The 13,656-nt window shown below is 42.1% G+C and overlaps 1 protein-coding gene across 1 annotated transcript in view; it reads right to left on the bottom strand.

The window, feature by feature from the left end:
• The window catches only part of DNAJC11 (DnaJ heat shock protein family (Hsp40) member C11), a 217,607-nt gene that overhangs the window by 133,437 nt on the left and 70,514 nt on the right, over nucleotides 1–13,656 (bottom strand). The window contains exon 3 of the mRNA XM_073603624.1: nucleotides 12,208–12,281. Within this exon, the coding sequence (XP_073459725.1) occupies nucleotides 12,208–12,281 (74 nt within the window). The remainder of the gene's footprint in view (nucleotides 1–12,207; nucleotides 12,282–13,656) is intronic.

Below are 13,656 nucleotides of genomic sequence, written 5' to 3'. Positions count from 1 at the left end.
CCTTCTTTTTCAAGACCTCTGCAATTCGCAATGGCATGCTGAAAATCAACTTCTGGGCCACATTCTGACTGATGGCAGACCATTCTTGCATAATCAATGCTTGGCGTTTGTCAGAATTTGTGGGGGTTTTTTGTTCACCCGCCTCTTGAGGATTGACCACAAGTTCAATGGGATTAAGGTCTGGGGAGTTTCCTGGCCATGGACCCAAAATTTTGAGTTTTTTTTCCTTGAGCCACTTAGTTATTACTTTTGTTTTATGGCAAGGTGCTCCATCATGCTGGAAAAGGCATTGTTCGTCACTAAATGGTTCTTGGATGGTTAGGAGAAGTTGCACTTGGAGGATGTTTTTGTATCATTCTTTATTCATAAACAAAAAAACATAAAAAAAACTTTGCTATTGTTCAAAAATAACTAAAACATCAAAAACAACTGCAACCTCTAGTGAGACATAGCACAGTCCCAAAACAAAAGATCCATATAAAGAGTTGCGCTAAGAAGTATTGAGTCAGACACCAATAAGGAAAAAACTGTTCCAAAAGTGGAAAAAAGTTTCTGTGATAGCATGCGCACCATGGGCCACCTATAGCTGCAAGATCCAATGATGAGCCCCTCCACCATGGGCAAAATGGTCACTTTCCAGATTGCACGGTCCTTCTATCACGGAAGGTCAGAGACACTTGTGGCTCTAAACCCAGCCAAGGTCTTTAAACATCCCAGGAGTCTCTTAGGGCATGTGGAATCCCCATCCAGGTATCGATATCACAGACGGTCCACAAAATAAGTCTTAGATGTTAATGCCGCATTAGTTTTCTTTATTGTAGGCTTTCTTTCTTTTATTTTCATCTGGTGATCCAGCCAGTAAGTGTTAGCCTGGCTACCACAGGAGAGTCACTTCAATTGGATTCTAAGGGACTCTCCTGTGGTAGCTGGGCCGATATGGGGGCTGAGGTGATATAGGGAATAGAACTACAACTGAGAGTTCCAGAACTGGAGCCTTGTCAATGGGACAGTCTAGTCTGCGGTTGTGAGCATGCTCAGTCTTACCCCTATGTTTTATCTTGGAGCTGTCCTTTCAGCACCATGAGCTTGTAAGCCACCAGATTTGTTTCCTTGAGCCCGCTCTGTTCCCTCAGAAGCAGCTTCTTGTTATGGTGATCAGCTGATGTTGATTTAAAGAGGTTGTAAACCTTCGTGTTTTTTCACCTTAATGCATCCTATGCATTAAGGTGAAAAAACACCTGGCAGTGACCGGCCCCCAGCCCGCCCTCCCCCCATCTCCTCCGTTTTACTCACTTGAACCCTCAAACTTGTCACATGGGGACACGTCCTCTCTCGGCTAGGGGGTTCTCAGCTGTTGATTGGATAGATTGATAGCAGCGCAGCCATTGGCTCTCGCTGCTGTCAATCGAATCCAATGACGCGGCCGCGTCCTGCATTCTGCGTCTATGGAGGCCAAATGCTGGACTCGGGAGCGCGCCCGCAAGGTAACACCCCCCCAGGGAGAGAGCTCCTCCCAGGGGGTTATCTAATGCAGGGAGGAGCTGAGAGAGCCACTGAGGGACCCCAGAAGATGAGGTTCGGGGCCACTCTGTGCAAAATGAGCTGCACAGTGGAGGTAAGTATGGTACGTTTGTTATTTAAAAAAATAAATAAATAAATTTCACCTTTAGTGTCACTTTAACTGAAGGATTTTTTGTTGTTCCTTTCTAGCAGTACTCAACAATGAAATATGAGCTGTAATACAAGTGGGGAACTTGTTCTGTTGAAAAACAACACACTTAATGGCCGGATCACCAGATGAAAATAAAAAGGAAAGAAAGCCTACAATAAAGGAAACAAATTCGGCCCTCACATCTAAGAATTGATATAGAAGACTTAATTTGGGGACTGTCTGTGATATCAATAACTGGATGGGGATTCTTTATTCATGGCTGTGTTTTTAGGAAAAACCGAGTGAGCTCACTCCCTTGGCTGATAAGCAACCCCACACATGAATGGTCTCAGGAGGCTTTGCTGTTGGCATGACACAGGACTGATGGTAGCTCTCACCTTTTCTTCTCCGAACAAAGTTTTTTCCAGATGCCCCAAACAATCGGAAAGGGGATTCATCAGAGAAAATGACTTTCCCCCAGTCCTCAGCAGTCCAATCCCTGTACCTTTTCCAGAATATCAGTCTGCCCCTGATGTTTTTCCTGCAGAGAAGTGGCTTCATTGCTGCCCTTCTTGACACCAGGCCATTGTCCAAAAGTCTTCTCCTCACTGTGTGTGCCGATGTCCTCACACCTGGCTGCTGCCACTCCTGAGCACGCTCTGCACTGGTGGTGCCCCCGATCCCGCAGCTCAATCAACTGTAGGAGACGGCCCTGGCGCTTGCTGGACTTTCTTGGGCGTCCTGAAGCCTTCTTCACAACAATTGAACCCCTCTCCTTGAATTTCTTGATGATCCGATAAATGGTTGATTTAGGTGCAATCTTAGTAGCAGCAATATCCTTGCCTGTGAATCCCTTTTTGTGCAAAGCAATGGATGACTGCACGTGTTTCCTTGCAGGTAACCATGGTTAACAGAGGAAGAACAATGATTTGAAGCACCACCCTCTTTAGTAATTAATTGCAATTCATCTGATCACTCTTCACAACATTCTGGAGTATATGCGAATGGCCATCATAAAAACCGAGGCAGTAGACTTTGTGAAAATTAATATTTTTGTCACTCTCAAATTTTTTGGCCAAGGCTGTAGATTACACAACCGGATAAACAGAACGACAAATTATTTTTCAGGTTAAACAATACAATACTTCAGCTTTGTGTTTTAGCTGCTTGACTGGAGCTCTAATTCAATTATTTTTTCACCAAGCCCAATGTGTGGATTAAGAGCAGAAGGTATTAAAAGTAAAAAAAAAAAAATAAAAGGCTTTAAGATGTAGGCAAGACATACTCTTTGGTCTCGTTCACACTGTAGTGCTTTGGTAACCATTCTGAAATGGTACCCCAAGATTCTCAATGCAAATTGTATTTGCTTGCACTGTGGTGCCTAAAATGCCATATGCCCCTTTTTTTTTGGGTGAATCTGGTCGCCTACTTAAAATGAAAGAACTACCTTAACACAGAGAGACAGTGTGAACCCAGCCATAAAGGCAAAAAATGGTTTAAATAAAAGCATTCTCTTTTCACCTTCTAAACGCTTCAATTTTCTCCGCTCTATAGACAAAAGGATAAACAAAGCAATTTTGTTTAAGCTTCAGGAGGGAAAAAAAAAAAAAAAAGAAAAAGGAGACAGGTACAGAAACAGGCAAAAGCTTGAGATAACAGAAGGCCAAAGATTTGTTGTATAGCAAAGTAAGAGTTTAACCTTTCCAAGGGAGAATTAATAACTCTAAATTATGTTACCTCTGACAGTTTCGGTGACATACGGAAAAAAATAAAAATAAAATCATAAAAAAAAAAAAAAAGGAAGCTAGTCCATTGGAAGTCATCAAATTGTAACATGATTTACAAATTTTGGAGGTGTTTTGAAGGGCTTTGCCGCAAGGTTAAAATGTCTAGCAGTCATAACTCCCATCAAACTCAAAAAGATGTATTGAGCCGCGTCTGGGGGTGGGGAGAGATTATTTTTTTAAAAGACGTAAAACGCTGGCTCTGAAGTGTATTGCTGAATTTTTCTGGCTATCTCTGCCTACCATGTAACATATGCTGTGCAGAAAATAGACCACACATAAAAACACAATTCAGTAGCAAAACACATTTTTTTTTTTTTTTGTTTCCAGTATACACGTGGTCACCCTATGCTGTGCTTTTTATATGGGGTGTGTATAGGGGTGCTTTAAAAATATCTTTTTTTATTATTTAATTTTACAATTATTTTTGAAAAAACTTTTATAGAATTATTTACATTTTAATTTTTTTTTTTTTTTAAACTTTATTACTGTCATGTGAATGGGCAGTTGACTGGTCCTCTTTATAGGGACATTGAGGGTCTTCCAATCCAGTATACAATATACACGTGGTCACCCTCTGCTGTGCTTTTATATGGGGAGTGAACAAGGGTGCTTTAAACTTTTCTTTTTTTTTTTTTTTTTCAAAATCATTAAATAAAAACGAAATTCTTTTATACAGTTTTTTTTTACTGTCGTGCAATAGTGTGGGCAGGCGAAAGGTCCTCTTTATATGGACATTGAGGGTCTTCCAATATATACGTTGTCCCCCTATGCTGTGCTTTTTATATGGGGTGTGTACAGAGATGCAAAAATAAAATAAAAAAAAGAAGAGTTAAAGAACCCCTGTACACACCCCATATAAAAAAAAAAAAAGCACAGCAGAGGGTGACCACGTGTATATTGTATACTGGATTGGAAGACCCACAATACCCCTAAAAAGAGGACCTGTCACCTGCCCATGCTATCACATGACAGTAATAAAGTAAAAAAAAAAAATTTTTAAAGTGTATAAAATATTAAATTGTATAAAAGAATTAAAATATTTTTTACAAAATCATTTAAAAATGAAATAAGAAAAGTTAAATGATTTTGTAAAAAATAAATTTTTATACAATTCTTTTTTTTACACTTTACATTTTATTTTTTTACGGTCATGCGATAGCATGGGCAGATGACAGGTCCTTTTATAGGGACATTGAGGGTCTTTCATTGCAGCTATTCAAGTGCAGATCGTGCTTGAGGGCCCTTTCACACTGCCACGACTTGAAAGGCGCACAGATTTTACAGCGATTTCAGGGAATGCCTGTGTAAACTTGAGGTCTATGGACCTCAACTCGCATCAAAGTCAGACCAAAGTAGTGCAGGGACTGACTTAAAAGTCGCACAGATATGAATGGTACTCATTGGAAATCATGGGGTACGACTTGTCATGCGACTTTGCAGTCCCAAATTGCAGTACAAGACGGACAAGTGTGAAAAGGGGCCTGAATATCTCAATCCGTAGCGACACTAGCGAAAGAACGACAGCTGTGACCCCAGTGCTTCCTTCCAATGCAGCTTATCAAGCACAGCTCGTGCGCACTTTGAGAGCGCAATAAGAGTGATCAAGTGGCTCTACAGCCACCCAGATCACCTATTGGAAAGCCCTTCACTGGCTGTTAAAGCCGCTACCAAGCCCACAGCTGCCATTGCCAGCTTGATTTAACCACTTGTCTACCATGCCGTTTATAAAACGTACCTTGGTAGACGAGTGGTTGCATCTAAACCCAAGAACAAAATTGTAATGTATTGTAGATTACCAGACCTTGGATGTGGCTGCATTCATTTTCTGCACGGTGTAGCATTGCTGACCAGAGGAAATCTGTGATACTCCTGGGGAAGGTCCAGGTCCCACCTACTGCTCCATCTCTAGTGCCTGTGGATGCTGGTACCAAGGTATACCCATGCACCCGGCATACTGCTGTCTATTCAGTGAGACCCACGATCTAGTAAGCCACATTTTAGTTCCATCCCAAGCACTGGAAATGCATCACCCAGCTCGGCAAACAGTGTAACCTGTCTGAAAGTAGTCCGGGACATTGGACTCACCAATTCCCAGAGAGGAGGGGAATGGAACTGCTTCAGCTATGCACATACGTAACGAAAGGACTCAGGTACGCCAGTGGCTATGGGCCATCCACAACCATTGGCAGCATAAATCATGGGCTCATCAGCTGGCCACCAAGGGTTCCCTCTAATCCAAACATACTGAGGCACCACAGGGGAAGACTTAGAGCCTGACCAAATGTAAGTAAGGAAGGGCTTCACTAGAGCCTCTTCACCCACAGGGATAGTTGCTTCACAGACGGACAAGATACCTTGGGGAAAACTAAAAATGAGATGCGGAGGGAAGGTCCCACAACTAGGATACTAACAAAAGTAGTCAGTGTATGTGTCTCTGTGTCCATCTCTCTATCTACAGTGCCTTGAAAAAATATTCATACTCCTTGAAATTTCCCACATTTTGTCAAAAACTTAAATGTATTTTATTAAAAGAAATAAAAAGAGGAAAAACCCTGGGATTGTATGGGTGAGGGGGAGGTAGGTATACAGGGAGAGTAGAAGGTAGTGTGATTGGTATGACGAGGTACCCAAAAGTAGTAAAAAAAATATAATTTATTTGAAATATGCAAAATAGGGTAATTTAAAAAGCAATAAACAGTTCATACAAAATACCTAGACCATGTAAATGGAGGTTCTGAGATAAAGAAGCATGCATATACATTAGGAACCCAACATGTTTTTGGATTTAAAAAAGTAAAAAAGTAAAAGTACAGTTCCTTCTTCAGGGTTTAGGTGCTGCACACCTAGACTGGACATCTAGGAGGAGGATGAATCTTATGGCAGACTGAAAGACTGAAGGACGCACATTTTATGTGATAGACCAACACAAAGTGGCACATAATTGTGGGATGGAAGCAAAATGATAAATGGTTTTCAAATTTTTACAAATATGTGAAAAGTGTGGGGTACATTTGTATGGCGCCCCCCTGAGTCAACACTTTGTAGAACCCCCTTTCTCTGCAATTACAGCGCCAAGTCTTTTTGGGGATGTCTCTACCAGCTTTGCACATCTAGAGAGGGACATTTTTGCCCATTCTTCTTTGTAAAATATCTCAAGCTCTGTCAGATTGGATGGAGAGCGTCTGTGAACAACAATTTTCAAGACTTTCCACATATTCTCCATTGGATTTAGGTCTGGACTGTGACTGGGCCATTCTAAACACACAAATTACTTTGATCTAAACCATTTCATTGTAGCTCTGGCTGTATGTTTAGGGTCGTTGTGACAGACTCACCCGGGACAGAGGCTTTTTGGAGGGGACTGAATGCTAGCCTCTTTCCTACTGACTATGGGCCCTGGCATTTGAGGGAGCTACAAGCATTTAGGAAGATCTTCTGTTATGTAATGCAAAAGGACATTATTAAAGGAGGCCATGGTGGTTTCTGCCAGCTTGGGGTGGTTGGTATATTGTCTCATTGTGTTGTGTACTCTTTGCTGGGTGGTTTGGGGTGTGGCTGTATTCCAATGTTCTATTGTGTCTGTCTGCCTTGGATATTATGGGATGTGTATGTAGATTAGCTGTAAGATTGGTGGGGGCGAATTCCTCCAACAGCTCTCACTGCTGATTGGACAGTCTACCCCGCCCGGAATGCAAAGGTGGGGAGGATTGTCCAGAGTATTATCTGTGCACCTGTGTTTTCAATAAAGAGTCCATGTTCAGCAACCAAACAAGTATTGTCTGGTTGTGTTTGTTGTTAGCGGTTGGAATATCTGATATCTATATTCAGACTGGGAGGAAGCGGTATATGACGAAAGCACTCAAGCGGAGTGTGGGACGTTTTGTTACAGTCGTTGTCCTGCTGGAAGGTGAACCTCCGGCCCCAGTCTCAAGTCTTTTGCAGACTCTAACAGGTTTTCTTCTAAGATTGTCCTGTATTTGGCTCCATCCATCTTCCCATCATCTCTGACCAGCTTCCCTGTCCCTGCTGAAGAAACGCTGGTCACCACCATGTTTCACGGTGGGGATGGTGTGTTCAGGGTGATGTGCAGTGTTAGTTTTGCACTACACATAGCGTTTTGCTTTTATACCAAAAAGTTCAATTTTGGTCTCATCTGACCAGAGCATCTTCTTCCCCATGCTCTGGACTTCTTATAGGACTTCTTATAGCTTTCTTTTAACAACGGCTTTCTTCTTGTCACTCTTCCATAAAGGGCAGATTTGTGGAGAGCAGGACTAATGGGCTTCTAAGCGGCTTCTCTGATTAATGCTCTCCTTGCCCGGCCTGTTTATGTGGACGGCCATGTCTCGGTCTTTCCATTATTCGGATGATGGATTGAACAGAGCTCCATGAGATTTTCAAAGCTTGGGATACTTTTTTATAACCTAACCCTGCTTTATACTTCTCCACAACTTTATCCCTGACCTGTATGGTGTGTTCCTTGGCCTTCATGATGCGGTTTGTTCACTAAGGTTCTCTAACAAACCTCACAGAACAGGGCTTCACAGAACAGCTGTATTTATACTGAAATAAATTACACACAGGTGGACTCTATTTACTAATTAGGTGACCTCTGAAGGCAATGGTTCCATTAGATTTTAATTAGGGGTATCAGAGTGAAGGGGGCTGAATACAAATGCACACCACACATTTTTTAGATATTTGTAAAAAGAAATTGAAAACCTTTCATCATTTTCCTTACATTTTACAATTATGTGCCACTTTGTGTTGGTCTATCACAAAAAATCCCAATAAAATACATTTACATTTTTGATTGTAACATGACAAAATGTGGAAAATTTCAAAGGGGGTATGAATAATTTTTCAAGGCACGGTATATATTTTTCCAAATAAACATTTATTCCAGGAAACCAACTATAAAAGGAAATATTTTCTGAGTACGAATGGTCTTTTAGATGCTCTGGAGGGAAAATTAACAGAGTGGTGCAAGCATAATGCTTGCACCACACACTTCTAAACAACAAATAGAGGCACAAGCACCTTTGATAATTAGGAATGAAAACACTGTACAGCACAGTACAGATGGAGTCGTATGCTCTGGATTAGGGGCCTCATGCGCACAGGGGGAAAAAAAAAAAAAGAAGCCTTCTGGCTATTGAAGTTAATTAACGCACAAGTGTTGTGTGTTTTTTTTTCTGCCAAAACGCTGCTGCTCCAGGACGCACTGGCAGTGTTTTTTTTTTCTTACTGCCTCTAAATGCCCCTGCCATTAAAAGCTTCTAAAAGCCATACTGTGAATGGACACACATAACAGAGAGGGACGTTTTGAAGCAGGAAAAAAAAAAAAACAAAAACACAAAAAAAAAACCCCAAAACAAAACAAAAAACAAACAACCAAACAACCTGCCTGACGCCCCTAAAAGCGGCAGTAAAAACGCCCTGTGTGCATGAGGCCGTACTCTGCTCATCTGAGATTGGGGAGTGAAGAGAACAGCTGTGCAGGTTCTGCTCATATAATTAATCACTGCACGAGCAGAGGGAGGGATGGGAGCCCACAGCTCACATCCAGTATGCCAGGTCCAACCCTGGCGAGGATCTGCGCCAGTTTTCTTTACTGAAAAATGCCGCATTCCCTTTGTTAATTCGTTTCAGAATCCAGGCCAGTTTCTATTTCACTGTGAAAACACAAAAATTGGCGTGGGTGGTGCAGACAGACCTAAAACAGGTCTATATGCTTAGATCATGTGGTACACGTCACTCGACAGTTTTCTGGAAACTTAAGTCTGTGTGATGGTTTTGCACAGAGCAGCCCAGATCCTCCTCTTCTCAGGTCCCTATTCTGTGATCCTGGCCCCTCCCTCCTGTTCAGTGCCCCCACAGCAAGTGGCTTGCTATGGAGGCACCCGAGTCACAGCTCTGTGTGTCCATGTCAGGGCCGGGCTCAGCCCTTCCTTCTCTGAGGTGGCCACTCAGCTGTCGGCTAATTGCCAGCTCCCATCTCTCCACAGTTACTCAGCAGTTGATGACATCCTGCTCATCAGTCCTGCCTACTTAAACCAACCAGAGGAGCTCTGCCTTCGCCTTGGTCAACATCACAAGAAACATCTCCTGCGTTCCTGTTTAAAGACTGGCTTTGCCGACATCCCTTCTGGCTCCGGATCCTGCTTGCTGCTCCACTACATTCTACCCCGACTTCTGGCTTGGCTGACTATCCATTCCGGTTACTGAACTCTGGCTATGTTTTGACCAAGTTTGTTCTTTTTACTTTTATTATTAACACAAGTGTGATCTAACTGTACTTCTGTCCCGGTCTGATTTCGTGGTTTCTGACAGCCCCACCCGCTCTCTCCTGATTGGCTAGCTGACTTTGATTAACCGCAGCGGTAGACAAAGGCGCCGCGCTGCTATGCCTCAGCCAATCAGGAGGGATAATCTCGGGCGGCTGAGACACTCGTTGACATGGCTGGACAGAGAGGGACCTCAGGTAAGTATTAGGGGGGCTGCTGCACACAGAAGGCTTTTTATCTTAATGCATAGAATGCATTAACATAAAAAAACATTCTGGCTTTACAAACCCTTTAGTTAATGCCCTGATCGGTCTTTGAATGAAAGCTTGGATGGTCCCATACAGAAGTAGAAGAGAGGCCTTAGGCTTCGGCTTGTAGAAGAGCTGTGTGAACAGCAAGCTTTGTTGACGCTTTTAAAAAGTACCATTCAGCTCCAGTTTGTAAATGTTGAAAACCGACCCTAATGGGAGAGCTGATGGGCACTTTAAACAAGCGGTTAGCAGGCTTCAGCACTTCTTGAACTTTGCTTAAAGTGGCAATCAGCACCTCTATTAGGATCTGCGTTCAATATTTACAAACTGGAGTTGAATGGTATCCAAAAAAACAAGTTTTAACTTTAGTTATACTTCAGAGGGGAGAAGGATTAGAATGTTTGTCAGGTTATTATTGCTGTCTGCGCCCCGTAACCAGATTCAGCCTCTTTGTCCTGTTTACCATTATATATATATATATATATATATATATATATATATATATAAAAAACTTGAGTTGTCCCCAGAAAACAGAGGGGAAATCTTCCAATGGGATCACCAATTCTAGTCACCTGGGGGTCCCCAAGGAATTTGTTTCATTTGCAGGGATTTCCTCTCACTTCCTGTTTGGTTAAGGGACAGGAAGTGAAAGGAAATCTTTGCAATGGGACACAGATGGCGAAAAGAAAAAAAAAAAAAAAAATTAGACACTGGTTATAATCCTCTCTTACTCTATCCCAAATGGGGAAAAAAAAAAATATTTTTACCTGTAGTTCTACTTTAACCGCTTGCCGACCAGCCGCCGCAGTTGTACTGCGGCAACATGGCTCGGCTGTGCGAATCGCCGTCATGTTACATCGGTAACATATACGGCCCCCTGCTCGCCCACTGAGCCGATGCGTGTGTCCGGCGGTCGCGAACATTGCCGGGCTCCCGCGATCGCTCGGGGCACACAGAGAGCCGGGATGTGTGTGTGTAGACACACAGTTTCCGGTTCTCTGAGGGGAGGACAGATCGTCTGTTCACACAGAGTATGAACAGCAATCTGTCAACTCCCCTGCACAGTCCCCTCCCCCCTTCAGTTAGAACACACAATGGGGAACACATTAACCCCTTGATCGCCCCCCTAGTGGTTAACCCCTTCACCGCCAGTGACATTTTTACAGTAATCAATGCATTTTTATTGTGCTGATCGCTGTAAAAATGACAATGGTCCCAAAAATGTGTCAAAATTGTCCGACGTGTCCGTCATACTGTCGCAGTCCCGATTAAAAGCTAAGATCGCCGCCATTACTAGTAAAAAAAATAAAATAAAATAAATAATAATAAAAATGCCATAAAATTATCCCCTATTTTGTAGACGCTATAACTTTTGCGCAAACCAATCAATATACGCTTATTGCGATTTTTTTTTAACCAAAAATATGTAGAAGAATACATATTGGCCTAAACTGAGGAGAAAAATAGTTTTTTTTTTAATATATTTTTGGGGGATATTTATTATAGCAAAAAGTAAATATTGCATTTTTTTTTTCAAAATTGTCGCTTTTTTTTGTTAATAGCACAAAAAATAAAAAAACGCAGAGTGTGATCAAATACCACCAAAAGAAAGCTCTATTTGTGGGGGGAAAAAAAAAAAAAAAACGTCAATTTTGTTTGGGTGTAACGTCGCACGACCGCGCAATTGTCAGTTAAAGCAACGCAGTGCCGAATCGCAAAAAGTGCTCTGGTCAGGAAGGGGGTAAAATCTTACCGGATCTGAAGCGGTTAAAAGCTTAAAAAAAAAGCCTGCTTAAAGCTCCTCTCATTTCCTGGTCTCTCATGCTTTGCTGAGGTAGTAGGAGCCGTTGGCTCCTGCTGAAGACAGTCAAATCCTGTCTTCAGGACAGAGCCAGACTGTTCGTGTCTATAGACACAGGCAGCGCGGCTTGGGAGTGAGCCTGCAGGTATAACAAGTGGTTTGCTTGGACCGAGAAGAGGAGGTTCAAGGCTGCTCTATGCAATACCATTATAGCATAAACAGGTTTGTGATTTTAAAAAGAAAAAAATATATACACTTTAAAATCACTTAAAAAAACAAACAAACAACAACATTATCATTTTAGTGATTGGATTTATATCTACTGCACTGCCATCACCAGACCCATGACTTTAAAATTTTGTTATTACATTTCATTACCATTTCCAAATACTTGGTCTCCTTTGATGTCACAATACACTAAAACACTTACTTCCCATCCTTCCATTTCCAGTCCTTTCTTTCCATATATATCATAGATGGCTCTTGACTGTGGATCACTAAGCACTGCAAAATATAAAAAAAGAAAATAAATAAATAAATAAATAAATAAATAAATAAATAAATAAATAAAAAAAAAAAAAAGGGAAAAAAGTAAGCTTGAAGTATTTTGGGTCAGCAGAAACATGGAAGCATTGGGTCAGGGGGGTAGTGAAGGGCAGCCAAGTCCTTGTGAATATTTGCAAGTGAAGCCATTGTGTCAGGCATCTCTTCTGATATTGGAACATCACATCTTTGAACGTTGGGCCTTGTAAAGATGGGCTTCAGCTTGCATTAGCGCAGTGTGTACAGCAAGCTTCCACAAAACATTTGCAAAAGCTTTCAGCAAGCTTCAAGCAGCTTTGTAGCAAGGGGACACTTTAAAGCGCGTATGCAGTGAGGGCAAAAAGTATTTGATCCTCTGCTGATTTTGTACATTTGCCCACCGACAAAGAAATGATCAGTCTATAATTTTAATGGTCGGTTTATTTTAACAGTGGGAGACAGAACAAAAAAAAAATAATATCCAGAAAAACACATTTCAAAAGAGTTATAAATGGATTTGCATTTTAATGAGTGAAATAAGGATTTGACCCCCTTCGCAAAACATGACTTAGTACTTGGTGGCGAAACCCTTGTTGGCAATCACAAAGGTCAGACGTTTCTTGTAGTTGGCCACCAGGTTTACACACATCTCAGGAGGGATTCTGTCCCAATTCTATTTGCTGATCCTCTCCAAGTCATTAAAAGGTTTCGAGGCGGACGTTTGCAAACTTGAACCTTCAGCTCCTTCCACATATTTTCTATTGGATTAAGGTTTGGAGACTGGCTAGGGCACTCCAGGACCTTAATGTGCTTTTTCTTAAACCACTCCTTTGTTGCCTTGGCCGTGTGTTTTGGGTCAATGTCATGCTGGAATACCCATCCACAACCCATTTTCAATGCCCTGGCTGAGGGAAGGAGGTTCTCACCCAAGATTTGATGGTACGTGGCCCCATCCATCGTCCCTTTGATGCGGTGAACTCGTCCTGTCCCCTTAGCAGAAAAAAACCCGCAAAGCATAATGTTTCCACCTCCATGTTTGACGGTGGGGGATGGTGTTCTTGGGGTCATAGGCAGCATTCCTCCTCCTCCAAACACGGCGAGTTGAGTTGATGCCAAAGAGGTTGATTTTGGTCTCATCTGACCACAACACTTTCACCCAGTTCTCCTCTGAATCATTCAAATGTTCATTAGCAAACTTCAGACGGGCCTGTACAGTACATGTGATTTCTTGAGCAGGAGGACCTTGTGGGCTCTGCAGGATTTCAGTCCTTTACGACGTAGTGTGTTACCAATTGTTTTCTTGGTGACTATGGTCCCAGCTGCCTTGAGATCATTGACAAGATTCTCCTGTGTAGTT

Source organism: Aquarana catesbeiana, linkage group LG10 (assembly GCF_042186555.1).
Source record: "Aquarana catesbeiana isolate 2022-GZ linkage group LG10, ASM4218655v1, whole genome shotgun sequence".
Taxonomy (NCBI): domain Eukaryota; kingdom Metazoa; phylum Chordata; class Amphibia; order Anura; family Ranidae; genus Aquarana; species Aquarana catesbeiana.
The sequence above is the reverse complement of the archived record's forward strand: the minus strand, read 5'-3'. Positions and strand labels throughout refer to the sequence as shown.